Source organism: Lathamus discolor, chromosome 3 (genome assembly GCF_037157495.1).
Source record: "Lathamus discolor isolate bLatDis1 chromosome 3, bLatDis1.hap1, whole genome shotgun sequence".
NCBI classification, from domain to species: domain Eukaryota; kingdom Metazoa; phylum Chordata; class Aves; order Psittaciformes; family Psittacidae; genus Lathamus; species Lathamus discolor.
The window spans coordinates 104176444-104203823 of record NC_088886.1 but is presented as its reverse complement, the minus strand read 5'-3'; the positions used below and the strand labels follow the sequence as shown (position 1 = coordinate 104203823).

At 41.4% G+C, this 27380-nt stretch overlaps 1 protein-coding gene across 1 annotated transcript in view; it reads right to left on the bottom strand.

Moving 5' to 3' along the window:
- Positions 1 to 25975, bottom strand: part of REEP3 (receptor accessory protein 3) — a 43241-nt gene extending 17266 nt beyond the window's left edge. Inside the window, exons 1-2 of the mRNA XM_065670946.1 lie at positions 25897 to 25975; positions 3916 to 3988 (exon numbers count right to left, since the gene is read on the bottom strand). Coding sequence (XP_065527018.1) covers positions 3916 to 3988; positions 25897 to 25928 — 105 coding nt within the window. The 5' untranslated portion in view covers positions 25929 to 25975. The remainder of the gene's footprint in view (positions 1 to 3915; positions 3989 to 25896) is intronic.
- Positions 25976 to 27380: the final 1405 nt, after the last annotated feature.

Sequence of the window (27380 nt, the reverse complement as noted above, 5' to 3'; positions counted from 1 at the left end):
GTGTTCATACTACACACACACACAAGCCAGCATTAGTACATCAAGTAGCCTTGCTTCCATTTCACAATATAGATTATTCAGCTACGCTCTGCAGTTGAGTTCTACATGTGTGCTTAGCATTATGGTATTAACATGGGGCAAGGCAGGAAAAAAGCATTTTCATGGAGATTTAATTCTATGCATATGCCAAGAACCACAAAATTATTGTTAACAGGAGAGCTCACATGTAAGCATCTTCATGCTTCAGGGGGTTACATTTGTATGCTTTTTGGTTTTAAGATTTACTCCATACATCATTGTTTTGAGATCAGACAATGCTCTTGAAACACAGGTTTTAGTTTTGTTTTCTAGCAGTTAACTAAATCATTCATTTTCCTTGAACATTTGTTTCAATCTGATTGTCTAAATTGATTACATCTTCCAGAATAAATATTATAGCAGTAGTTCCATGCATTTGTCTTCTGTACGACAGTGGCCAAGTGCAATGTACTTCCAAAACAGGTCAGTGCAAGCCAACACTAGTTATTCATACTAACTGAACACCCACATGTTCTTTAAATTCCAACACTACCTATGCTAGAATAAAACCAAAGCAGATTAAAACAAACTAAAAAAAAAAAAAAAAAAAAAACCACAAAAAAAAAACCAAACCACTATCCAAAAAAACATCATTTAATTTGTAATATACAGACTACTGACTCTTTGGTATATCCACAAAGCATTAAACTCCGCATTTGTTGAATTCAGGTACCCTCTTTTAAAAGGGGGAACATTCACACTTTCCTACAGAGGACATTGTTTAGACAAACTTCACTTTTAAAGCAATCCTTTTTTGAAGTGGACTTAAGTACTCAAAACCTAATGCTACACTGCTGCCTGTTTCATAGCCGTACATTATGCTTTAAAAATCACTTCCTTTGTCACAACTTGAGACCCATTTATCTTAAATGCTTTTCTGCATTTCGATTTGAAAAGAAGCTCAGTCATGTGATGACATTCTTCAATCTCTCAAAGGATTTAGATATTTCAGGCTTGAACAAACTAAGACAAGCTACACAACAGCTGAAGTCATCTCCGACAGGACATGTGACATTTAGACTGGTGACCTTTCAATGACCCAGAGTCAACACCTGAACAAAGATAGAATTAACATCCACCCTTGCTCCATCAACCTAAGCATGATGCAACGCAATTTTTAGGATGCCATGCAAGACTGATTTCTTCCCCTCCCCCAATATATTTTATCCAGGCTATTAATTCTTGAATCAACATCTATTTATCCAATTTGGAACACTAGAAGTGAAGTTTCTCTTGGGCTGCTAGGAACAGCAAGAAATGCTTTGCAGAAGGGCACGTGAGATCATGAGTCCTGCTGAGGTCTGGGCAAAGATTCTCAAAAATACAAGCCAGATCATATTCTAGTAAAACTAATGCATTAGGTACTAAAGTATCCTTGACAACAATCTGAGTGACTTACAGGGTTTTCATACAGAGTGGTGAAAACAACAAGAAAAACAGAAGGTCCTATTTGACACTGCCCAGACTATCATCTACTTAACTCTTAGAGATGGAGTTACAGAAGCTTTGAAGGAGTTCTGCTTTTTATGCCAAAAGAGAGCTTATAATTTGTTTTGCCGAGCTTTTTTTTCTACCATCCAACTGTTAAGCTCATCTTTGGTGGCTTTGGCTGAAACACGTATTTCCATGTCAGGATTTTGAAGCCAGGATTGGAGAAGACTGGTGGTTCAGACTTTGAAACTACATTTCAGAGGCTTGTTACAAGCACTTTGGTGTAACACAGTGAAAAAAGCCCTCAAAAGATATTAGTCAATGCCATTAAACCAGGGCAATTACAAGAACAAATACATCTTTTAAAAGGCACAGATCCTAATTTCTAGAACTGAAGTCTGTAAATCTTTTAGATTAACAAAACCAGAAGTAATTCTTCTCACCTCCTGAAATAATCTTTAAACAATCTGTGGCATCATGACCTACACAGCAAGTGAAGATATCTGCACTTCGTGTTTAGCTTTTAACCGGTGGAAGCAGTGAGTAAGTAAATAATTTCACTGTTACAAGCTCTTGCAATCCAGCAAACAAAAAACAAGTGGCTCCTGAGCCACACATAACCCTGGAAAGGATGATGTGCTTGACCCATTACATGGCTAGCAGCAGAGATGTGCCATTTGGAAGGCTGCAGTCAAACCTCCCTGAAAGAAAATTGACCCAGCTGGGAAGATTAAAGCCAAGGATTGTCTTCGAGATATATTTGGACATTCAACCCAACCAGCAATAGAGTGGCAATTCACTGATGAATCAGTGCCATTCCCTGCCTGTGAAAAAGTCACTGTGATGGGTGTCACTCATCTCAGCCCCATGAACATTTTGATGCAACTGCAAGTTCAGGGACTGCTCAAAGACCACATATGACTGAAAAGCAGTGTTTCACACTATGAAAATACACAGTTGGAAAAATATGTTTCCAGGCCCTACTAAAGCTCTTGTATAAACGACAGGCATACCTAAAAAAGAATGCCTAAGAAAGACAGCTAAGTCATAGCTAAGTAGACAAGAGGTAAGAATAAAAAAATCTGAGCATTCTACAAACTTTATTTTTCCCCCTAGGAAACACATTACAAGAGGTAATGGTAACCTCTTCGAGTGATTTCTTCTGTCAAGAGTTTGAAACTGCTATCCTCTACTTGGCGTGTGGATCCCTTCTGAGGGAGTGGGGAGGAAAAGCAGATTACAAATTCTTTGCATTATGTACCTTCCTGACAGGGTCAAGTAAGCATGAGACAAAAAATTCTTTTTTTTTTTTTTAATCTCCCAGAAGCTTCGGTCTGGCACACACTAGCTCTATGTGCACAAGTAAGCTCTAATCAGCTTGAATCCAGAAACCATAAGTATGAATACGATGTGCACTTTGGAGCCCTGATGGAGCAATCAGACTACACACGAGACATACAAGGGGAACAACAACAGCTACTGCATTCTACTACTGCAACCACGTACAAAGCAGAGACATCATACATCCAGACAGCAGCATTAGGTCACAGCTACAGCTGCCAAGTTAAAGTGATGGCACTGACTCCATCCTGAGTCAGGCAGCCAAGTTAAGAACAAGGTTCAGGAGAGAATATAGGTTAGTTGCCAAAAGGCTGCCTCTTAAAACAGGGAAGTAACTCAATGACCAAAAGCTCCTTGTGACTGCAACTTGGTAACATTCTTGTGGTACTCAACATTGCTTACACTGACAAGTAAATAATTTAACAGATTAATTCTAAACTGCAGTAACTACAGTAATTGTGTTTTTCTCCACCGTACTTTTCTGTCTGTTCTTCTTTCTTCCACATCACCTTAACCAAATATTTTCCTTCTCTGGTTACATTTTTTCCTCCTCTTTGAGGAACAATAGATTAGCCACAGCCACCCTTTTTTATGGTTGATTTGAATCCCCTACTAAACTCTATAAAAATGACAATTATACTGCTATTATTCTTCAAGTGGTCACTGAGAATCAATTTGCCATAGCTTATACTATAGGTGCTGGCAGAACTAGAGAACCTTTATTCCACCCCCACCCAAAAGTGCATTATTTTGGGCACTTCACTGAAATGCAGTCAATGCTTTAAGGATTACATTTAAAAATCCTCCTAAGAACATTCATACACAGCCTAATGTGCTGGACACATTTCAGCAAAGTCTGTGAGAAAAAGTCTGAGAAACCTTACCTTAAACTTAGCCCTCCAGACAAAATCCCAGGATTAACACTGGGCTCATGCAAGTGTTGTATCTAATACTAAGTTAGTCAAATAAAGATTTCATGTGATTTATTGCATTGTGTAATGAAAATTTCACAGTTGTATGTCAGCAGAGGCATGTAATTAAGCAATTAAAAGGAGTGTGACTTACATATTCCTTCACATTTTTTGTCTTCACAGCTTTGTATGAGTAATATGCAGGATACAGCATCCCAAACACCAGCCTATTGGAAAATAAAAAGCGCATTCAGAATCTGTTACACTGCATGTAACAGTGACAATACATTATTAGAGCGATGCAGCCAACTTAATAAGAAGGAATCCCATTCTCTAGTTTGGAAAAAAAAAAAACCCAAAACAAACCAAAATAAATCCAAACAAAAAACCACAATGTTACAGGTTGCTTGGAGGAAGTTTAGCAATACACGAAATAGAGCAACATGAACAGAAAGAAGGCTGTGTGCCCTGAAGACAACAAACGGTTTCGTAAGACTGCCTCTAGCAGATAATGTAAAACTAGTAGCTCTTCTGGTTCAGCACAGGTAAAACCAGTCCTGCTGTCTCCATACCGAAAGACTGTTTACACACTGGCAGTGTTCTCAGGCTTAAAGCTCCTCTAACAACTACAGCTTGGTAACCAGAATCACCTACTTTTATCAGATGATAAAAAGCAGTTTTAAGACAAGATTAATTACATTATTTAATCTCTGTTTGCTAGAACTCAGCAGCAAAAAAAAAAAAAAAAACACAAACATGGAAATGGAATCAAGTACGAATTAAACCAGTTTTGCTCAGATAACAAGTTTTTGCTAAAATTCATCAAAAGTAAGGTGCAGAGCAGGGTGAGAGGGTGCCAAGCAATCCATACCAAGGAAAGGATCAGAAAAAAAGAGATCTGCTCTAACGCAACACAGAATTTTCTAGCTAACAGTTCTGGATACAGACTTGTGGAGCAGTTTTTATGAGAAACTGAACAGCAGTAGTTGGCATATCCTTGACAAATGCAAGATCTCCACCTTTTACTTCACCAGGTTGTTACATTTTGTAAAGTCAAGCAATTGCCTGCCCTTAGTTCCAGCAAGCAACAATTACACAGAAGTCTGGCTGCATCTTTGCAGCATCGCTTACAACTTGCTCAGGAAGAAACTGTGCAAATATGTGGAAGAAATTTATATCTGTAGGGATATCCAGAGATCTAAGAAAATTTGTAACTCTGAAGTAATTCAGCTTCCCACCGTTCGGCAAATGACAGTGCATCACATGGGTTTGGGGTTTTGTTTATTGTTGGTTTTATTTTAATCAGCCTCTACCTGGGACACACCTGACATGAGATTTCAGCTCAAATGGCTGAAGTTTACTGAAGTAAATAATCAACTCAATTTTAAGTTTTTCTTGTTGTGTCAGGTAGCTTAAAATGAGTGGTTCTACCTACAGAGCCACTGCAGAAGACTGCATGACTCTACCAAGCTTTACTGTACTGTTATATCCAGAAAAGAATTCTAAGAACTTGTAGCCTACTCCACTGTTTGTTTGTTGTTGGCTTTTTTTAAGCAACTACTCAAACAGCCTTCATCTTCTATAAGATGTTATTTGCAAAGACTACCACAGAACTTCCCTAGCATGCAAAACATCAATGCAATCTGTTTGATATACACCATTTTCTAAGCACCACTCTGCTAGGTAGGTAGAAGTTTTCTGCTTCATAGGAAACCAATTTAGAGTACTAAAGTAATCTCCATGTACTTACATACGCAAGTGAGGGAAAAAAAAAAAATTGGGAATTATTAAAGCAAAGGTGCAACAATATCTTCCACATCATAGATACCATAGAGAACATTTCTCCATCTTGAGTGTAAGACAAACACATGGGAAGAAGCCTGTTGCAGGGGCATGGCAATACTGGCAGAGGTACTAATGTTAAGCTATAAATGCCACAAGTGAGGAAGGAGGATGAAATTATGGAAGCATAATTGCAGAGACCTCTATGTTTGAAAGGGCCTTGTGACATATAGTCCCATCTCCCACTCAAGCAAAAGTTGACATCAGATTTTGACCAGGCTACTTAAGGCTTTGGACACTCAGGTCGTGTAGATTACTGAAGAAATATTTCACATCCTCTCTGGGCAACCTGTTCCAATGCTTAATGAGCCTCCTAGTGCAAAGTTTCAATTATATCCAGTCAGAACCAGAAGTTTATAACCATTGTCTCTCTTGACTGAGTAGCACAGCAACAAAATGTGCCTGGCTCTCGTAAACTCAAAAAAGTTACATAAGATTGTTAACAAATCTCCCTTCTCTCTTCCGGCTGAACAAGCCCAGTTCATTCAGACTCCCCTCAGAAGCCATCTGCTATGACTATCTTCATGGCCTCCACTGAACTTTGCAAATAAATTAATGGCTTTCTTGCACTAAGCTCAAAGCTGGACACAGTCAAATGCATAAAACCTCACATCTACATCCTCATCCTCTCTTGAATGTGTAATAAGTGTATGTTTTCTTCATATTTTCCTCATTATCTAATTATAAAATTCAACTTCAAAAAAATCCCCAAACACCGAAGCATATATTTTCTTACCTTTAAAGAACAAAAAAGATAAGAAAAATAATTTGCTTTATTTTAGGACAATGAACAAATTAGTACCTGATTATAAGTAAGAGTCAAAGCTAGTTAATCATGTATAGCTCTTTTCTAGGATGCATTCACTTCCATAACACAAGACTAGATGAGAACATACCTTCTGGGGCACATTCACAATTTCGGCATACATTGGGTCTTTACCCATACAACAGAGTTTAAATAGCTGATAGCAGCAGAGAAGCTAAAGGGCACTTCAAGCAGTCCTCCACGAGGTAAGATTCCTCTGTAGTGAGAAGGGACAATGCATTGCAGATTACTTGAAACAATACCAATACGAAAAAGCATGACTGGTGTACCATAGCAGCAATTTAAAACCTGGATCTGGAAGCTCAGAATTTCACAAATCACACTAAACTGGAGTTTACAGAAGATGGATCCTGAAGCTGTTATGGATAGGCAAGCTGCTATCCACTGCGATGGAGTTTACCTACATGTTTCAGATGCTGAAATGACTTCTGAAAGAGTCCAGACTACTTGAATTCCAGTTCAGCTAATCTGTAGAAGCCTATCCAAATACAGCCTTACTACAAGCCGAAGACCTTTCATCCTGAGGTCAAGAAAAACAATCGTCAGAAAACTCCAAATGGATTTATTCCAACTATGAGAAAAGCCTGACAACACAGGTTAGAAACCTCACTTCACACAAATAACAGGAGATCTGGAAACAGAAGGAACATTAGACCCAACACTCTTTATTTTAATAAAATTCTTTAGACAATAGCTCTTCCCTTGCTCTGTTTTTGTTGGTGGTTTTTTTTGTCCCCATGGAATATCCTGTTCAGCAACCCATCAGCTCTAACAGCTCTCACCTTTCCCTGTTGTCCTGGCTGAAATTATAACCATTAAGTATCAGAGATAAGGAAAGCCTTGATAATCCTAATAACACAACACAGACTTCATAAAGGGAACAAATTTACCTGTTCAACAAAAAGATATAGAAGAGGTTCCTGAACACCATAACCACTACCAGCTGTCAGAGGGCTGCATAATTACACGCCAGCAGTTACTGGTCATCTATGCACATCCCCATATTGTCAAAAAACAGCCCAAAATTATTTAAATAGCTACCAGTGGCCTGCACATAAGTTTCCTGCTATGAAATATATAATATAGAAATAGTTTGAATCTTTCACTTAACAGACTTTTTTTGTCTGTACTTTTCTGCTTACTTTAATGTCTAGTGGCATCACTTCTACTAAGAAAGGGGGGGGGGGGAGGGGAAATCATATTTTTAAATTTAAACTGCAATTTATCCTCTGAATGTGCCACCCTCTCAAATCTGGTAGAAACAAGAAATTGGACAGAATTTTGAGAACACTGCTTTGGAAACAATTCATTCTCAAGCAGAAAGGGTATTACAGTAACAGTAAAAAAATCACAAGACTAAGCTAAGATTACTTCAATTTAAATGAGAACACCAGGAGAAGATAAACACAATAGAAGTATCCGGTTCTTCACACGTAGTTTAATTTTTATGTTACTTAATACTGGCTAAATCAGGAGTCAGTAAGATCCCTATTTTAGCACTTTCTTTTTTTTTTTAATTTATTCTAGAAATCACTTTTTAACCACAAAGGAAAAAAAGAAAAATTTACACCACAATATGTCATGACTTATTAGTGCTCAACACTGCTATAACACAGAACTGTTGGAATAAATGTCACTTGCTCACTAGAAATGTGTAGACAGTACTAAAATGAAAAACATCAGCACATTTTGCCAGCAATAATAGGACCCAGTATCCAAAAGTTTTTACTTCCTAACTGGCAGCTCTGACATTTAAAGTGTGACATGATGCTGCTGCCAGCTCTGACATCACTACCTCCTTCACGCAGGCAAAATCATCTAACCTCAGTTAAAGCTACCAGGAAATTTAACAGGAGAAAAGCCCATGAGTGTAGCTGAAGGTCAACAAATTCACTTTTAAGCTCAATCTATGAAGGACAAATTAGCATAAAGCCAAAAAAGACATCACTGCAGCTGCCTGAAGCAGAAACAGGAGTAGGAGCAGGCAGCCTGGACACAGTATCATTGACATAGATAGCTACAACAGTGGAGCATCTTCCAGTAGTTTTCCCATTCGCATCAATGCCCCCAAAAATCTCAATGTTGCTAGCAACACCTACTGCTACACATAGTAAGTGCATCCCTCCTCTGGTATTTCTACAGTAACCATACAACATGGTCCATTATTCCAAGGACTGCCAAATTTAAAAGCTTAAAGTGTTCTTTTTAAAAGTGCAGTTTGTATTTCACACAGGGTATCTACACACTGCACTAACGTAGCAGACAAAACCAGGGCCAGTTTCCACAGATGGAAACAGATTTCAGCTGAGTGCGACGTCACTCACTTTATTTTACTAGTAGATACATGAATAATACTGCTTACCAATGTAATTTTACTGCCAGTTGTAGGCCCAGCTATTTCACTTTTTCAGCTGTACTCAGCAACTAATGTAGCATTCCAGCTTCGGTACAGCCCCTTCCTCTACAGACATTTTGCTCCTTTAAAGAGAAATGTTTCTCAAATACAGCAGAAGATTAAAATAAAAATGCAATGACATAAAAAAAAATAAAAAAGCCTTGAAATCTGAATAAAACAATGTATTTGTGTATCCATACAGCTGTATTGAATCAAACATAGCCTACTGCCTGTATTATCACATTATCTACAGTCTCACAGTTTAAACAGCTTTAACGTGCACAACTATTAGAGAAATTTGTTTCTGAAGCAAAGCAACTGAGTTTGTATTTGACTGACAACTGAAAAAAAACAGTCACCTGTACAAACCCTACTCCGGCACTGAGCACATTTAACCTAAACAGTAAACAACTCTAAAGCTAATGATAAAAAAAAGGGGGGGAAAAACAAAAGGAAAAAAAACACTAAACAAATGAAAGCCACCAAGTCTTCAAAAGGACTACTTGCTTTCAGACTCCCAAAACACTAAGCCACTAAAGTAACAGTGCATTTAAGACTTCAGTCTGTTCTCATTGCCAAGTAGTAAGAAATAGGGTTTGGCACTTTATTCTTTTGTTCCTCTGAAATGCAGAAAGGCAAGGGCCACAGGTGTTCCCTAGCAGTAAAAGCGTTCAGGAAACACTGTTCAGTAAGAGATACTTTGGAGACAAGTATCTTCCTGCTAAGCTCACTTTCCTTAACAAATTTGGCAGCAGAGATGACACCGATTTGTCCACCCACTGACAGACAGACCATCTTGGCACAGACTTGTAGAGATCCAGACGTCTGCTAATGCAAGCATCTACAGGGGAAATACACACCTACATCCTGAAGTACCACCTGACAGCATTTGGCAGGTTGGAGAAAAAATAATCCTCCCCAACTCCACAAAATGAATATAAATACCAACATCTGATACACTTCCTTACTTATCTGACCATGCCCAGTTCCTCTTCCCAATACTAGTCTTTATTGCAAGTTATGATAGGAGCATCTTCAATTCCTGCCATATACACACAGAAGCTTTTCCAAAAGCTGGTCAGCCACCATGAAAACATCAGAAGTAACACAGATGACTCACAGCTGTTTGTGGTATAAAAGCCTTAACTGTACTGCAGTATCTATGCAGAAGTTAAGTCTGATGTTGTCAGTATGCTCTGGTTTCAACTGGGACAGAGTTACTTTTTTCTTCCTAATAGCTGGTGCAAGCTGTGGTTTGGCTTTAGTCTGAGGACACTGTTGATAACACACTGATGTTTTAGTTATTGCTAAGCAGCTCCTTCTCTGATCATGGACTTTTCAGTCTCTCATGCTCTGCCAGTGAGGAGAGGCACAAGAAGCCAGGACAGAGGAGAGACAGGACACCTGACCCAAACCAGCCAAAGGGGTATTCCATACCACAGCACATCATGCCTAACTAGGGACATTTACCTGGAAGAGACTCATCTCTGCTCAGGTTGGGCTGGGTATCAGTCAGCTGGTGGTGAGCAATTGTACTGTGCACCACTTGGGTTTATTGTTGCTTTTTTCCCTTTCTCCCTTTTGGTTGTGTATTTTCTTCCCTTGTTATTTCCTTTATCATTATTAGTATTATACTGTACTTTAGTTATTCAACCGTTCTTATCTAAACCTGTGGGGTTTACACTATTTCAATTCTCTTCACCCTGCCGTTTTTGTCCTGAATGTTTTTGAAAGCACTAGACAAAACTGAAGTCTTCCTCTCCAGCACTTGACAGAATTCAGTTCCCTTTTGCTACCATACAGCTATATAACACTACCCATAATCTACACTAAAAGACTATGTATCAAGTACTTACAAATACATTCAGAACAAAATGCTAGTCTGTTACAGTAACAGGAGAGCCTGAAGACAAGATCTTGAACCTCACACCAAACTGTATCCTACTTTTTCTTCCAGCCCTCACCTTGGGCAAGGAGCAGGGGACATCACATAAATCCCACTAAAAGAACATATCTTCTAAGAGTAGCAAAGCTTAAACTCAGTAATTCCTTTAGCAGATTACAGTTACCAGAAGGCAGGAATGCAAGTCTGAATGCAAGGCAGAAACAAGTCTGTTAAAATCTTCATAGCATTCTTACATACAGAATATCCCAAAAAGCCATAGAAAAGAAGTCTTAACAGTTAAAGAATATACCCAGAAGGCCTGACAGATCTGAATAAAGCACATTCTTGAACACAGCAAGAAGGCTATTAACTTTCCAGCTTAGGAAGCTGGAATTCTCCAAAGCAACTGCAGATTCTTGCAAAGCACAAAATAACCAAAAGTAATTACTCATTAAAATCACCTTAAAGTTTTAAGGGGAAAAGTGACCTTCCTACAAATCCCACTAGAAAGTTGAACTTTCCTCTGTCACAAACATTTCATAAGTCCTAAGTACAATAACTGCAAGCAGTCTGATCAGAGACAATTGAGGTTTTTTTCCAATGCAGAGCTTCAGGCTCCATTACATGTATCCTATCCACTTGCACGTATGGAATACTACTTTATCCCCAGAATAGGGAACCTGTTGACAGATACTCTTCAAGTTCTGTCAGTACAGAAATAGCCCTGCCTGAACCTAGAAAGAAGTCTATAAAGAGCACACCAAAACAATTAGAAAAAGTTATCTTCTGTAAGGGATGTTGTGTACTGAAATCTGTGCGGAAGTACTGACATACTTACAGGCAAGATACACCAGTAAGATTGATAGCTTATTCACACAGGCTTACTGGGTTTCTCGGTGAGAAAACAAGATTTAGTTGCCAAGAGAATTGCTTTCCTCTACAGATTTGAGTTCAAAATTAAGATTTTCATTTCCTGCTGTTATCTCAAGCAGGATTCACCTATAAATGCATCTTGCTAAGAATTCACATTTGTTTTCTCCATTTGCTAAAAAAAAAAAAAAAAAAAAAAAAAAAAAAAGTAGAAAGCACTGGAAACTTTCATAACATTTCCTAGGTTGCATGTTACTCATTCTACCTGCTGCTACAAAACCCTATATGACACAATGAAGATCAGAGAGCAGCTTTAACTATCAGTTACCTTCACAGCTAAACATACATTAGATAGGCTACCTCTTTAAGTGAGAATTAACTTTGAATTTCCAGCTCACAGCCCACATGTGTCTTGCAGACTATCAGGCCAGTTCAGTCAGTAAACAACATACACGAAACTCAAGTCCCCTTGGGTTCCACTCTCCCAGTATCAAACCTCCTGCACACATTGTAACAGCCCTCTTACAGCAGCCTGTGGCAGTCTGGAACAAGGTACTGCCAAAAAACAACTGCTGAAGAAAAATTCAGGGTACCTTCTCTAACAAGTCAGCCTAGCAACTGCTCTTCACAAGGACAAGCTACATCAGTGCTCTAACAACACAGTTCTCCTAGTCACTCTCTTCTCAAAGAGTGACAAGGCATTACTGGCACAAAAACTCTGTGAAACAACTCTTTTCACATGTAGACCACATACATTGCAAAAATGCCTGGAGAGAAACTACTGCACATCAAGCCCACCAGAAAAATCTATGTCTACATCTAGAGATGGTGTACAAACCTCATGTTCAGGACTGACCAACTTTTCTTGCGCTGCTGGATTGGTTACATATTTTAACAGAAGGGTATAAGCCATCACCATGTCATTTAAAAAAAAAAGAAATAATCAAACAACAGCTCTTAAATCCTGTTAAAAATGTACAGTCCAAAGGCCCAACAAACCCAATAGTACAGAAAAATCCAAAAAGCTAGTACAGGAAAGCAAAATAGAAAACCTAGTAGGAATAAAAATTGTTATAAAACTCTTAGTCACTTCTCTGCATGCCTATCTATTCATTATTTTAACATACATGTTTGACAACTACTATAATAGCACTCTGACTATCCCAGTATTATTTCCTGTTTACAAACTTACTAAGCTCAACCACATGTGCAGAACAGTCAGCAGGTGAGCTCCTAAGTTCCAGCACCCCCACAGAGGAACTGAAAGAGAATGCATCTGTAACACCTCCACGTGACATAGAGCAAACACTGAAGGCTTTCAATACAGAGTAACCTTCAATAGGAAACTTAAATATTTTGCCTAGCTCTTAGCTCAAGCTCAATCACAGATATTCATCCCTGCTGGAGAAGTATTTCCAGTATTTCCAGCCTACTCTCAGAAGTAAACTGCTCATGCTTACCTAAGCCACAAGTAAGTTATATTCTTTCACATTACCTTAAACAGTCCCTGATTTCACCCATTGCTATGACCATTTACCGCTGGAAGCAAGGTACTTGTGGCCTCACAGCAGACACCTGTGGCATCAGGCAGGACCACAACTGAACACTGAGAACTGACAAAGCTCTTGAAAGAACCTGGCAAGACTCTGTTCAATGAAAATCGTATGTGCTTTTCTTTTAACTATCACCAAGGACTAGCAGCTGGAGTAAAGATGCCAGGAGAGACAAACTGACTAATTTGTTACTTTCCATTTGAGAAAAAAAAAATTAAATAAAAAATAAAATAAAAAAAAAAAAAAACAACAAACCAACCCTAGGTTTCAGCAGATATTTTCTGTTTGGATTTAGTACCTCCATGAATAAGCTTACTCCATGGAGCAGGTGAAAAAGAACACAATTAGAACCACAACTATTTTTTCAGTTTAAAGATGAAAGCCTAAACCTACTATGGATGTTTAAAGAAACTATCACATAGCATAAACTTCATTTTAGGTGATTATACTTTAAAAAAGTTTACATAATACAGGTAATTGACAGAGGATAACATTGGCTTTAAAAACGTTCTTTATGCTTACTCTTCTTAGAGTACTACAGCCTCTACACATGAAGTGTCCATGAGCAACTTGATCCTCTCAACTTAGGATACTTCTGATGAGCTCATAAGACACCAATAATTTAATGCCGATGAAGTGCTGAACAAGAGCAACATGAACATTACAAGTACAAAGTGCTTAATTTTGTCATGAGGTTTAAAGTTATATAATGCATTTGATACTTAGCTTCCTGGCTGTGATAAACTGCAGTAAAAACTTACTAGCCTTCTTATTTACCTACTTAGTAATCTTAGCTTTGTGTCTAATATCTTCAAAACAATTTTTTGGTAAGACTAGAAAGTTGTGCTCATCCTCAAACATTTCTGGAACCTAAAGCTTTCTTCAGCTTTGGAAAGCAGCTTTAAATTTAGCCACTGCATTGGAGTTTCCGCATCCTGGCCTCAGCCATCACTTACAGTCTAGACTCATTCCCTCTAATACTTCAGAATACCATATAGTTAACAAAAAAAGATTTCCACTTGTATTTTTACTTTCTCAGCTTTGCTTTTTCACCTTAGATTGATCTCCTAGAGACTTTGGAGAATCTAGACTCATAGAATAGTTAGGGTTGGAAAGGACCTTAAGATCATCAAGTTTCAACCCCCCTGCCACAGGCAGGGACACCACCCACTAAACCATGTCACCCAAGGCTTCATCCAACCTGGCCTTGAACACCGCCAGGGATGGGGCATTCACAGCTACCCTGGGCAACCCATTCCAGTGCCTCACCACCCTCACAGTAAAAAGCTTCTTCCTTATATCCAATCTAAGCTTCCCCTTTTTAACCCATAACCCCTTGTCCTATCACTACAAACCCTAATGAAGAATCCCTCCACAGCATCCTTACAGGCCCCCTTCAGATACTGGGAGGCTGCTATGAGGTCTCCATGCAGCCTTCTCCAAGCTGAACGGCCCCAACTTTCTCAGCCTGTCTTCATACGGGAGGTGCTCCAGTCCCCTGATCATCCTCGTGGCCTCCTCTGGACTTGTTCCAGCAGTTCCATGTCCTTTTTATGTTGAGGACACCAGAACTGCACACAATACTCCAGGTAAGGTCTCACAAGAGCAGAGTAGAGGGGCAGGATCACCTCCTTCGACCTGCTGGTCATGCTTCTTTTGATGCAGCCCAGGATACGGTTGGCTTTCTGGGCTGCGAGCGCACACTGCCGGCTCATGTTCAGCTTCTCATCGACCAGCACCCCCAAGTCCTTCTCCACAGGGCTGCTCTGAGTCTCTTCTTTGCCCAACCTGTAGCTGTGCCTGGGATTGCTCCAACCCAGGTGTAGGACCTTGCACTTGGCATGGTTGAACTTCATAAGGTTGGCATCAGCCCACCTCACAAGTGTGTCAAGGTCCCTCTGGATGGCATTCCTTCCCTCCAGCGTATCAACTGAACCACACAGATTGGTGTCATCAGCAAAGTTGCTGAGGGCACACTCAATCCCACTGTCCATGTCAGCGACGAAGATGTTAAACAAGACCAGTCCCAACACGGATCCCTGAGGGACATCAGTCGTTACTGGTCTCCAGCCGGACATCGAGCCATTGACCACAACTCTTTGAGTGCGGCCATCCAGCCGGTTCTTTATCCACTGAGTGGACCACCTATCAAACTGATGTCACTCCAGTTTAGGGACAAGGATGTGGTGTTGGACAGTGTCGAATGCTTTGCCAGGTAGATGGTATCAACTGCTCTTCCCCCGTCCATCAGTTCCGTAGCCCCATCATAGAAGGCCACCAAATTGGTCAGGCAGGATTTCCCCTTAGTGAAGTCATGCTGGCTGCCACCAAGCACCTTGTTGTTTTTCATGTGCCTTAGCATGCCTTCCAGGAGAATCTGCTCCAAGATTTTGCCAGGCACAGAGGTGAGACTGACTGGTCTGTAATTCCCTGGGTCGTCCATTTTCCCCCTCTTGAAAATGGGGGTTATATTTCCCTTTTTCCAGTCGTTGGGAACTTCACCTGACTGCCATGATTTTTCAAATATAATGGACTGTGGCTTAGCAACTTCATTTGCCAGCTCCTTCAGGACCCAGGGATGCATTTCATCAGGTCCCATGGACTTGTACATATTCAGGTTCTTAAGATGGTCTTGAACCAGATCCTCTCCTACAGTGGGCCCAAGGTCTTCATTCTCACAGTTCCTGTGTCTGCCTTCCAAGACTTGAGTGGTGTGGTCAGAGCATTTGCCAGTGAAGACCGAGGCAAAGAAGTCATTAAGAACCTCAGCCTTCTCCAAATCCAGGGTAGCCAGTTCTCCTGATAGCTTCCGGAGGGGCCTGTGCTGTCCCTAGTCTTTTATTTGCTATGTAGCTACAGAATCCCTTCCTGTTATGTTTAACATCTGTAGCCAAGTTTAATTCTAACTGGGCCTTAGCCTACCTAACCTGGTCCTCAGCTTCCCAGACAACATCGCTGTATTCTTACCAAGCCGCCTGTCCTTGCTTCCACCTTTCATAAGCCTCTTTTTTCCTTCTAAGTTTCCTCAGCAGCTCCTCATCCATCCAAGGAGGTCTCCTGGCCCTTCTGCTGCACTTCATTCTAGTTGGGATGCAACACTCCTGAGCTTGTAGTAGGTGATCTTTGAATACCAACCAACAGCCTTGGGCCCCCCTGCCCTCTAGGGCTATATCCCATGGAACCTTACTAAGCAGGTTCCTGAAGAGGCCAAAGTCTGCTCTCTTGAAGTCCAGAGCAGTGAGCTTGCTACACGCTCTTCTCACTGTCCCGAGGATCTTGAACTCAACCATCTCATGATCGCTGCAACCAAGGCTACCCTGCAGCATCACATCTCCAAAGAGCCCTTCCCTGTTGGTGAGCACGAGGTCAAGCATGGCACCTCTCCTTGTCGGCTCCTCTATTACTTGCAGGAGAAAGTTGTCTTCCACACAGTTGAGGAAACTCCTGGATTGCCTGTGCTGGGCCATACAGTCCCTCCAACAGACATCAGGGGGACTGAAGTTCCCCATGAGGACAAGGGCCTGAGAGTGTGAGGCTTTTCCTATGTGTCTATAGAGTGCTTCATCCACAGGTTCCTCTTGATCAGGTGGTCTGTAACAGATCCCCACAGTAATGTCTCCCATTTCTGTTCTCCCTTTAACCCTAACCCACAAACTCTGTTGACTGCTCACCTGCCCCCAGACAGAGCTCCATACTCTCCAGCCTATAGCCAACACAAATAGCAAATCCCCCTCCCCACCTGCCGGGCCTGTCTTTTCTAAAGAGCCTGTAACCTTCCATTCCAACACTCCAGTCATAGGAGCCATCTCACCATGTTTCTGTGATGCCTATTATAGCATAGCCCTGTAGACATGCACACATCTCTAATTCCTCTTGTCTGCTCCACCCCCATACTATGGGCATTTGTATAGAGGCATCTGAGCCGAGCTCCAAACGAAGCTGGCTCACTGGCTGGAGCAGCTGGAATATCTCTACATTGCTCTGAGCATTTATTATAGGTATTGGCAACTGACTGGGTGTGTTGGGGTGGAATGATGCCCCCCTCCCCCAACACATCTAGTTTAAATCTTTCTTGACCAGCCTGGCAAGCCTCCTACCAAAACCGCTTTTCCCCTTCATTGTCAGACCAGCTCCACCAGCCTCCAGCAGACCTGGCCTCCCAAATCGAGTCACAAGTTAAAACCCACAATCATGCCATCATTTGCTGGTCTAAGAGAACATCTTCTCTCAGCATTATTGGAGCACAGCAACATCAAAATAACTAGCTATAGGAAACTAACATTTAAATAGGAGTGGTCCCAACTAAGAATCGCTTCTGCTTGTTCCAAGAAAAACCACATTTTATTTTTGTGCCATTTGTAAGTGAAATACAAGCCACACTGCATGTAACCATACATTCATCATATGAGTTGCATTTTATTTTTAAATAAAAAAACCTACAACACTGCTGCAGGCCACACTGGAATATTACTCTGGATAGTTGGTTTTAGAGAAAAAAGCTAAGGTCTTAAGCTTAAGGCCTGGAAAGCTCCTATGTAATGGCTGCAAATCCCAGAAGTTCAGGGTGTTGTTGCAGACCAGCCTCAAGGTCTGGCCACTCCCCAAAAAATGCTACGAATTTACATGAATTTGAGCAAAGAATAAAAGTGCAACCGTACAACACCAACTCTAAGTAAAAATTAGCCTGTATTACCTCTTCCCCAGACAACAGGGGTTTTTTGTCTTGACCATCACAAGTTATTTGCATTTCAGGTACTGCTTTAAAGACCATGATTTCCAAACAATGATGTTAACTCCATGACCCAGAAAAGTACTTCTGAAGCCTCTTTTAAGCATTCAGAAACCAAACCTGCACACAGGAAATCACTTCTTCTATGAAATTTTTATTTAGCAGATACCGCTGAGATAACATCTGGACTTGTCATTCTGAAGTATAGAAGTTTCCTCAACTATAACTAGTACTTAAGAGAACTCTGTGAATATGCTGTTAGACACCAAGTCAATAACTGACAAAATGCTAAATCTCTACCAAACTTTTTCATATAGGTGTACTAGTAACTTAACCTTAATGTCAAAAATACCATGCTAAAAAATACTGCCATTTCCTCCCTTCTGAACCCAAATAATTTACTGGTTTTTATTTAGCACTAGTTTGAGAGGTAGGTTTGGTTCTTAAATACAGATAATGCACACTAAGCTACTTAACCAAAAGTTCATTTTTGAGATAATTCTATTAAAACAAATACATTTTATTGGTAATATGTAAACAGGCTAAGAAACCAGAAAATACAGAGCAAATATAAGTGTGCTTTTCCAGAAAGGTGAAAGGTAATTTGCCTGATTCGCATTACCCTCTTTACACAAACGTAAATTCCATTTGGTCTCAAGCATTCAAGGTTAACTTTTATTCAAGGAAAAAAAAAAAACAAAGTTCTATATGTAGAACAGTAAAGCCAACACTGTTTATACTGCATATACAGCAAACTAATGACTGACAAGTACATACTTTAAATGAATGTCTGGGTATATTGTCTTCAAGTAAACTTTCAGCTGTTGGCTGCTGGAAAATGAGTATAGGTCAGCTTCTTCTGACTTCTGAAGGTCTAATAGTAAATACACTTTACCTAGACATGCTCCGAGACATAAAGGAAACCATGTGTTCTAGAACTAAGCTCTAGTCTGGGGAAAAAGACTAGCAGACAAAAGTGAACAAGAGCACAAAGCCAAATAAATCAACTTTTTTTTTTTTTTTTTTTTTTTTACTGTCGCTGTTTAAGATAATGTTACTATACTATCAAAACTAATCAAGGTATCTCTAACCCAGTGACCACTTTCCTCACCCTCCTTTCCATGGCTCTGATCAGTGAGTTACAAAACTGGGTGGGGGAGGAAATAACCAGAAAGTGGTACAAAGGCACAAGCACAAACTGTTCTCTGATTTTCCCTTTTGACCACTGCAAGTTCCAACAGCTTTATTAGCAGAAAAGAATAAAGCATTATGCCAGACTCCACACTTCAGGAAAAATACCGCTTTGTGAATCCCTGCATTTAAATGCTGTGTTAAAGGCTTTTCAAAGAAATTGCACTTAGTTTTCAACACCAAATACAAGTTCCAACTGTCTTCAGGATATGTGAGCAATATTTCAAAGATAATAAACACAGGTAAAGCATTCATCTAGTTAAACCCACTTCCATGTCAATGCTTGCAGACTAGCTGTAAGACACAACAGAAACAGAAGTAATGCCCTATTATTTTGTCAGTGAAACATGGAACCAGAAAGTGACAGTGACAGCTGACTAAGGCTCAATACAGCATTAGCCACAATGGAATGTTTTATTTTCCTGTATGTCCAAAAGCGTCTTATCAGATTGGTTCTTCAATGTCATCAAGACCTGTCATGTTTAAAGTCAGACTGGTTACCAAAAACCCTGCAATAATCCTTCCTATCTAGACTACATACCTCATATCATTCGTTCAGCAGTAAATTGTGAGAATCTGTTTTGGTGGGTCTTTAAAATTTCAAAGATTCATAACTGAGAGATCGTATTGTTCTCAGCTGTAATATTTTCTTCTCTAAAAACCTAATACTTTTATATAATAGCATACGATTTGAAATTCCAAAATTTCAAAAGCAGAATAAAAAGGTTCAAAAAGGTTAGAAAAAACTTCTTAACACGTGAAGCACCAGAAATTTCTGCCAGACGTGGGTTTACATATATTTTTCAATAATTTCTTAGCAAGGATTAAAAGTTATTGAGCCAAAACTTTTTTTTTTTTTTAATATATCAGAATTTGGCTTTGGATCTTCCTCAGCCTTACATGTTTGTATGTAGGAGCTGGCTCTACATACAAAATAACCAGGGAAGACAAGCAATTCCATTTAAATTGCAGAAACACTCAAGAGCATAAAATATGTTCAGTTGAAGCAGACATTGGTTTGTTGGACTTGCAAGAGTGGAGGTTGTCTGCTTTAATTAGAAACATCCTTTAGTGCCAGACCATGCAGTTTTTGGTATTTCTTTATCTACAATACATAGGAACACAGATGTGGATTTCAGCACGTTTTGTAACAGAGTATATGCCAAGATCATTAAGAAAGAATGTCAGACTCCACAGCATGCCTCTAGTTGTGCTCCATCTGTTTTGAGCAAGCTTTAGTCCACCCGCTTGTCATGGACTGTGAACACTGACCACGCAATGCTCTGAATCTACACTATCCCAAAACACAAGAGAGAAAAGAGCAGCTAGACTGCATAGTGAACATTAATTTACAAAAGCGGTGTGCTGGGCAGGCAGCGGAGACACTTCTAACAATTTGTCAGAGCCAGTCATTTTGCACTGCACTAACTTACAGAATAGGTATTACCAATCAAGTTTAGTAAGCAGACCCTTTTTGCTGTACATATTAGGACTGACTAACTGAGAAGCTGAACTACTGGACAGAAGTGCTGTGATGATTTCACTGCTCAATTATGTAAATGTTTTTAAACTTTCACACAGACGAGACAATACACTTAATCCTTAGATTTACATATGCTTACAGGTTTCAGCCTATAAAATCTAAGACCCTTTAAAAAAAATCTGACACCTTACTTGGTTAGAAGAGCTTACAACAGCTGCACCGTTATTACTGGAACTAGTTTCACCACAAAAAAGAATAAGCAGCAATGTGCATGTGAAGTATATAGTTTCAGAGCACATGTTAACCAGCCTGGTAATATGCTGACACCAGAAACAATGCTGGGTTTGTCCTGCAACTTTTCATTCTCAACATGCAACTACACGAGCTGACAGAGTTCAGTGCAACAAGCAAAAGACTGACCTCTTTCAAGCATGCTAATTTTCATTTGGGTTGACAAAAAAAACACACACAACTTTTGGACCCCCTGAAAAGTGGAATGGGGACAGGATAGGGCAAGGTGAAGGGCAGGATAGCCAACCCCAGAAACAGATGAGCCAAATCTGTTTAAGCATAGTATGAAGTGCCAAGGGTAACTGATACATGGTGACTGAATCTTTGCAGTTCTGCGGTGAGACAGACATTTCAGCACATCTATCCATCTCAGTCACTCACACTATGACAGCAACTCCTTTTCCCCCACAGGTGCAGCAGCAATTTATGGGCGTTTGAACTGGAAGGATAGCAGCAGGCATTCAGCATCCAACAGCATACGACATGCTTCATACTTCAGCTGGAACCATCCTGCCAGGAGAAGAGCAGGCTACAAACAGTCAAACTCTCCAACAAATGGTCCTTCTGACTTGAAGATGAGGCTGTATATAGCTACTCCATCCATGCAGCATGTGGTGGTATTGTTATTTAATTCCATCTGATAAATTATGCATGTTTCAAGACAGCATGGGGTAAGCAGTTTTGTACTTACTTTTTCTGACTAAAATATTTGTCTTTCAAGAGCAAGACCCAATCCAGGTTTACAATCAAAGCACAGACAGTTACATAAAACATCACCACCACACTAAGCCAGATACTCCTGATGACAATCCAATCAGTACTGAAGCTATGGCTTCAGCCACCTATTCTCAGATTTCTAATAATTCTAGCAGCAGCTGGACATCTGGAAATGGTTGAACAACAGCATTTGAGGCATAAAAGTAGTGTAAGAAGATGCCTTGGAAACTACTATGAAAGAAACAGCTCCAATCTCAAGTGGCAAAGAGACTAACACTACTACCTACCTTCAGGTCACCTCCTGTGTGGCTCAGTCTTTGATTCTCTTACTGTAGTTACAGTTACAAACTACTATTAGAACGAAGCAACACTTGCTAAATCTTAAAACTTTTACATCTTTTGCTCCTTGCAAGGCTCTAAAATGGGGGTGGGGAAGGCAGGCATTATATGTACAAGCAGACAGAAAAGTAACTACTAGTACCCGAGACAAATACATCTTCCTGTGCACCATTTACAACTCTCCCTTCCACCAGTCATGACCACTGACCAAGCTTTACTGGAAAAAAAGCATGTACTTAACCACTGGGATAAAGAGAGTGTTACAAACCAACACAGATGGAGGAACTTCCATTTTTAAGCGAGGACAGAAAAAAAAAAAGTTAACAGACTACAGCAGACAGTCTGCTTTAACAGATTGCAAGAACAAAATGGCTATCTACTTTGTATTTAGGATGCTTCACATCTTTGCTTGGCACAAGAGGATAGTGTGATCTCATCCATACCAGGCTGTGACTGACAAGTACTCAGCGTGTTTACTATTAAATACTGCCTCAGCAACTGACATGTACACAATTGCTCAGACCTCACAAATGGTAAGAAAGAGTAATCAAAGCAGACTAAAAGTCAGGCAAAGGCTCTATTAGAAATTACCAAGATGGGCAGCACAAGTTTTAAAAAAGCTATTCCCTTCATTAAAAACTAAGAACTTGAGAAGCTGTACCATTTTGAGAAGTTTTCTGAGCCTCTGAGAGAAACTACTATCTGTTTGTTGGTTTTGGAAGCAAAGAAATTAAAAACCTTGCAGTAATCATTCTGAAAATTGTTGCAATAGCCAGTGTGTTTTAGAGTTAGTAACAACCTATACTTACTGCAACAGCACCCCATACACATGAAGCTTTAAAATTAAAAGATGTTTTAATTATGTGCTTCAAGTCTCCTGCTTCTTGACCAAAACAAGACATGCAACTAATACAAGGTATTTCACATGTTTAGATGCCCAAGTATAATAGCATCTACAAACCAAAGGGGGGGGGGGGGGGAAATCATTAAGATGAAGCTCTGCCCAAGATTATTATGTGGAACAGTGAATTTGAACGACTCCCCTTTTCCTGTGCATGACCCTGAGACAATTCAATGCAATTAAGAATTGTAATTCTCTACTAGTTCCATTACCTAGTTCCTTAGAGCTTTACCCAAACTGTTCTAGGAGAGTTGATTAACCCCAAATTGCAAGCTCTCAGATTGAATCAGAAGTCAAATTTGCTTCGGACATGCATGTCAGAACAAATCCCCCAAGTCAAAAGTCAGCAGAGGGCACTGTGACACACCTACAAATTAATATTTTGCTGCTCTTTTTGCCCTGAAAATTACTAGGTCAGTCAGAAGAGGAGAATTCTGCTGCAGCCTGAACAACTGCTGCTCCTTCCAATCCCTAGTCTGCCCTTGGCTGCCCGACAGGGCTTCTTGGACTTGCTATGGACAATGTAGGATATCCATCACTCTCCTATACAACAGAAAGTCACCACACCAAAACTAGAAGACTACATAAGAGACAACCCCAAGTCTCAGCAGCTAGACGGTGATTAAAAATATTTCTATCTTTCTTATGGCCTTTAAGGAAAAAGTAGTATATGCCTTCTGAACTCATGACAAGTCAGAGAAACAAAGCCAATGGAACAGGTATGTCTAGAAAGAGACCAGGAAGAAAATCAGATCAAATTGAGGAAGATTACATAGTGGACACTAAGAAAAAGGTCAAGGAGGACAGCCTCAAAACCACTGAAATTAAAACCTCTTATATCACACCACAGCTACTTCTGTGCTACTTCCCACCTTCCTTTTCCACGTGAATTTTGCCCTATTAACCAAAGTTAAACAATAGCCTCAAAGCTGTCCAAATTCTCACTGAACACTTTCCCCTTCCTAGGAAGCTGAACACTGGCAAACTAGTTAAGTCCCACAGCTACGAAACAAGGACACAAAAGGGTAGAAAAGACTTATAAATAATACTAAGGACTCCTTCCTTAGCAAAAATAATTAGGGCACACAAATGACTGACCAAGAGCAACCAGAAAACCAAACTACACAGAACTGCACAATACATTGTCCTTTATTGTCTCTTGCAGTGAACCCATGGACAGCAGCAGCTATTTCTCTTCATTCCCTATTGGTTTAGGCCCACAGAGGACTTAATGTTTAAAATTCAAATACAACCCTTAGCCATCCATTTCGGGGGAAAAGCAACTATCCACTAGAATCCAGTCATAACTTGGCATCGCTGGTGTCACCCTTAGAATCAACTCAGACTAAGCTGTTAAAATAAAAACTCTCTGGCTGGTGCTTTTACATAACAAAGCATAAACAGGTTCACCAGCTACACCTGATGTACAGAAAGTCAGTGTATGCCTCTTGCCTGTAGTGCTTGTGTACTGGCCATGGGAAGACCACACTGACAAAGTGCACCAACAGCAATTCTTCTCACAGCTTCTCTCTTCCAAACCAACATCATGCTTTGCCAATCCTGGAACACAACGCTCTATTCACAAGTTTCAATTGTCTGACAAATCTCAGGGAGGGCAGGGAGAGTGAGGGTGACTACTACTTATGTAGGTAGCTAGATTACAGAAGGAAAATGCATGTGGCAGTATGAGAAGGCTTCCTGACAACAAGGTTTTCAGATGAAATTACACCAAACAGCTTAAGGTGGATGTTTGTCACCAACAGAACAGGGAAACCCTATTAGGCCCTGCTTTGAATCATACAGTTCTGCTCCATACTTTGCACTAATTTAGACATTTGTTAGACCGCTTTGTGAGCGGATACACTTCATTTGCCTAGCAAAAAGTCACACACAGCAAATCTCAGCTCAAGCAACCCAGTAAGAACTGAGGCCCCCACAGTCACAGAGCTACTCAGCAAGGAGCACAAGGAAGACTCAGCTGCTCAAATATTACTCAACATTTATTAGGGAATATTATTCAACTGAGCAAAATAACCCATCAGTTTCATGAACAAACAGTACAATGCATAAGAGGCTGCACTGGAATTTACCTTTTTCTCAAATAAAAGTTAGACAACACATAAGATGGTACTTCTCAGCTAAGGAAGTTTGCCCCTTTGGGTGCTAAAAACTCAGCTTTACAAAGACCAGTACACAATAACACTGTCAGTCTACCTCTACATCAGCTATACCTATAGGTGAGCTACCTATACTCACCACAGACACCCATTTCCCGCTCCCCAGTGTTCTCCTAGCCCTTTTAGCTCTGGCACAACTTAAAAAGAAAAACAGTTACCAAACAGATTTTATAGGTTCACCTGAATCAATTTACAAGCAATGCTCACTATTTATGTGACAGGCACCAGCAGCCTAAGCTTCTTGCCTCTACAGCCCTAGGAAACATGCCTTTACAGCAAGACACAAGGTGTGACCAGGACAACCTGTGCTCTCTGCGAGCCCGGTGCTGATTTTGTGGGCGCTTCCAGGAGCTAAGCGACCCTCTGAGGCACCAGACAGCTCAACGGCTGCCAGGCAAGTCTAAGTGTCACTCTCGGGCACAACCACAGAGTCCACGACCTCGCCCACTTCGGGGGGGGGGAGGGAGGGAAGAGGGAGAGAGGAGGAAAACGGGAGGGAATAAGTTGCTCCTCATTAAACTCCTAGAAGCGGACAAGTTTATTTAAACTCAGTACTTCTAACCCGTCGGCTGACGCAGAACTGCCGTACTTCGGCCCAGGCGCCCGCTCCCCTCACGGCAGCCCAGCTGGCTAAGCACGACGTGGCCCCCACCGCACCGGAGGAAGCCGCCCCACCTGCGCCGGGAGTGGCGAAACCAGCCGCGCTGCCGCCCGCGGTCCGACAGCGGCTCGGCGGCCACCCAACGGGCGCAGAGGGCCCAACTGAGAGGGACAGGGGGAAGGGGAGAACGAGTTAAGGGGGGAAGGCAGTAGGGGATCCGCCTCTCTCCCACCACCCTCGGCCCAGCCCCGCCGGAGGAAGCCCCGGGCCCGCCCACGCCCGGGCGAGGAGCTGCTCCTGCCGCCGCTGCCCGCTGCCCGCAGCCCGGCACTCACACCACGGCCCGGGAGATCATCCAAGAGACCATCGCGGCACCAGCGCGTCCCCTCCGCCTGCCGTGCCCGAATGGCGTAGCCCCGCCCCCGCCAGCCCCATTGGCTCGGCGGACGCGCGCATGCGCCCTGGCGGAGGCGCGAGCCCGTGCGCGGCTGGAGGTGCGGGAGGGGTGAGCGAGGCGGCTGTCCGTCAGTGCCGGCTGGGTGGGTGCCGGCGAGCAGGGGCGGGCTCGGCACGGTGCGGGGCTGCCGGGGAGCGCTCCAGCGAGGGGCTGGCCTGCTAGCGCGGGGGGTTTGTTCTGCAGCGCTGCTGCCTGGTTTTAGACTACCAGGGGAACACAGCCTTTGCACAGCACCAACCAGGCCTGTCCATGAAGGAGAAAGGAGTAGATACAGTGAATGAAGCGTGCAATAAAGTGTCCTTTCTCCCCTCATCACTTCCCTTCGGAGCACAGCTACCAACTCCAGAAGAAAGGCAGGTTGGGACCCGTTGCCATTGCCTTTTACTTGCATTCCCCATGCGCTCATATCCTATTTGCTGTAGGATGTCTCAGAACGTTCATTTCACACATTCAGGTCTCTCTGCTGTGGGACAGAGCATGCCCAGCCCCTTTTGCATGTGCTGAAGGGGTTAGATAAGGGCGCAGGTAGGTGCTTCTCCTTCATACTTGTTTACAGGCACTCAGTCCCAAAGGCTGTCTAAGGACACATCCTTACGTAGGCTGTGCAGACTGCTACATGTAGTTGATCCAAAACTTCAGGTAACTGTAAGGACAGGAGAGGACGTGTGGGAACGATTAGTGCTAGTGTGCCTTATTACGTTTGTTCCTTCCTTAGACACCACATTAGCAGCTACTGCCCAAGGCATGTCACTGGGCAAGACAGTGCACAGCATGACCCAGCCTAGATACTCTTGTCAAGCTCATGGTCTGGCAGGCCAAGACACGCAGAGGAAACTGACTACTCCCTGATGCCTTAGCTAATCCTTTGCAATCCAACTCTGCATACCAGATTTACATGTAATGTGTAACTGTTTGTACATGTAAAGGGACAATTATTTTTCCAAAACAGACTGCTTTATCTTTTCTCTGAAGGGGAGGTTGTAGAATGTTCTGCCCATACCATTGCTGGAAACATTCAACTTTACTATTTTCATACCAACAAATGTAACAGAGAGGTACCCAAAGCAATAGCTGCCAATGCTACTGAGCATGCCAATCAGCAGTTCAGGCAGAGAAAGAAGAGGTTGCTGTTTTCAACACCATTCCTGCTGACTCTGTCACAGTGAATGACATACCAAGGTCAGCACCACACTCTATAGCAGAAATCAGTTCTTCTACATATATTTAAATGAAGATAATATGTAGTTTTCCTGCCTGCCATACAGCGAGAAGAAACAGCTTAATCTTTGTAACCTATTGTCTTATTCGGATGAGAGGTGCAAGATGAGCACAGGATGGTTTCTGTTCCACACGCAAGAACAG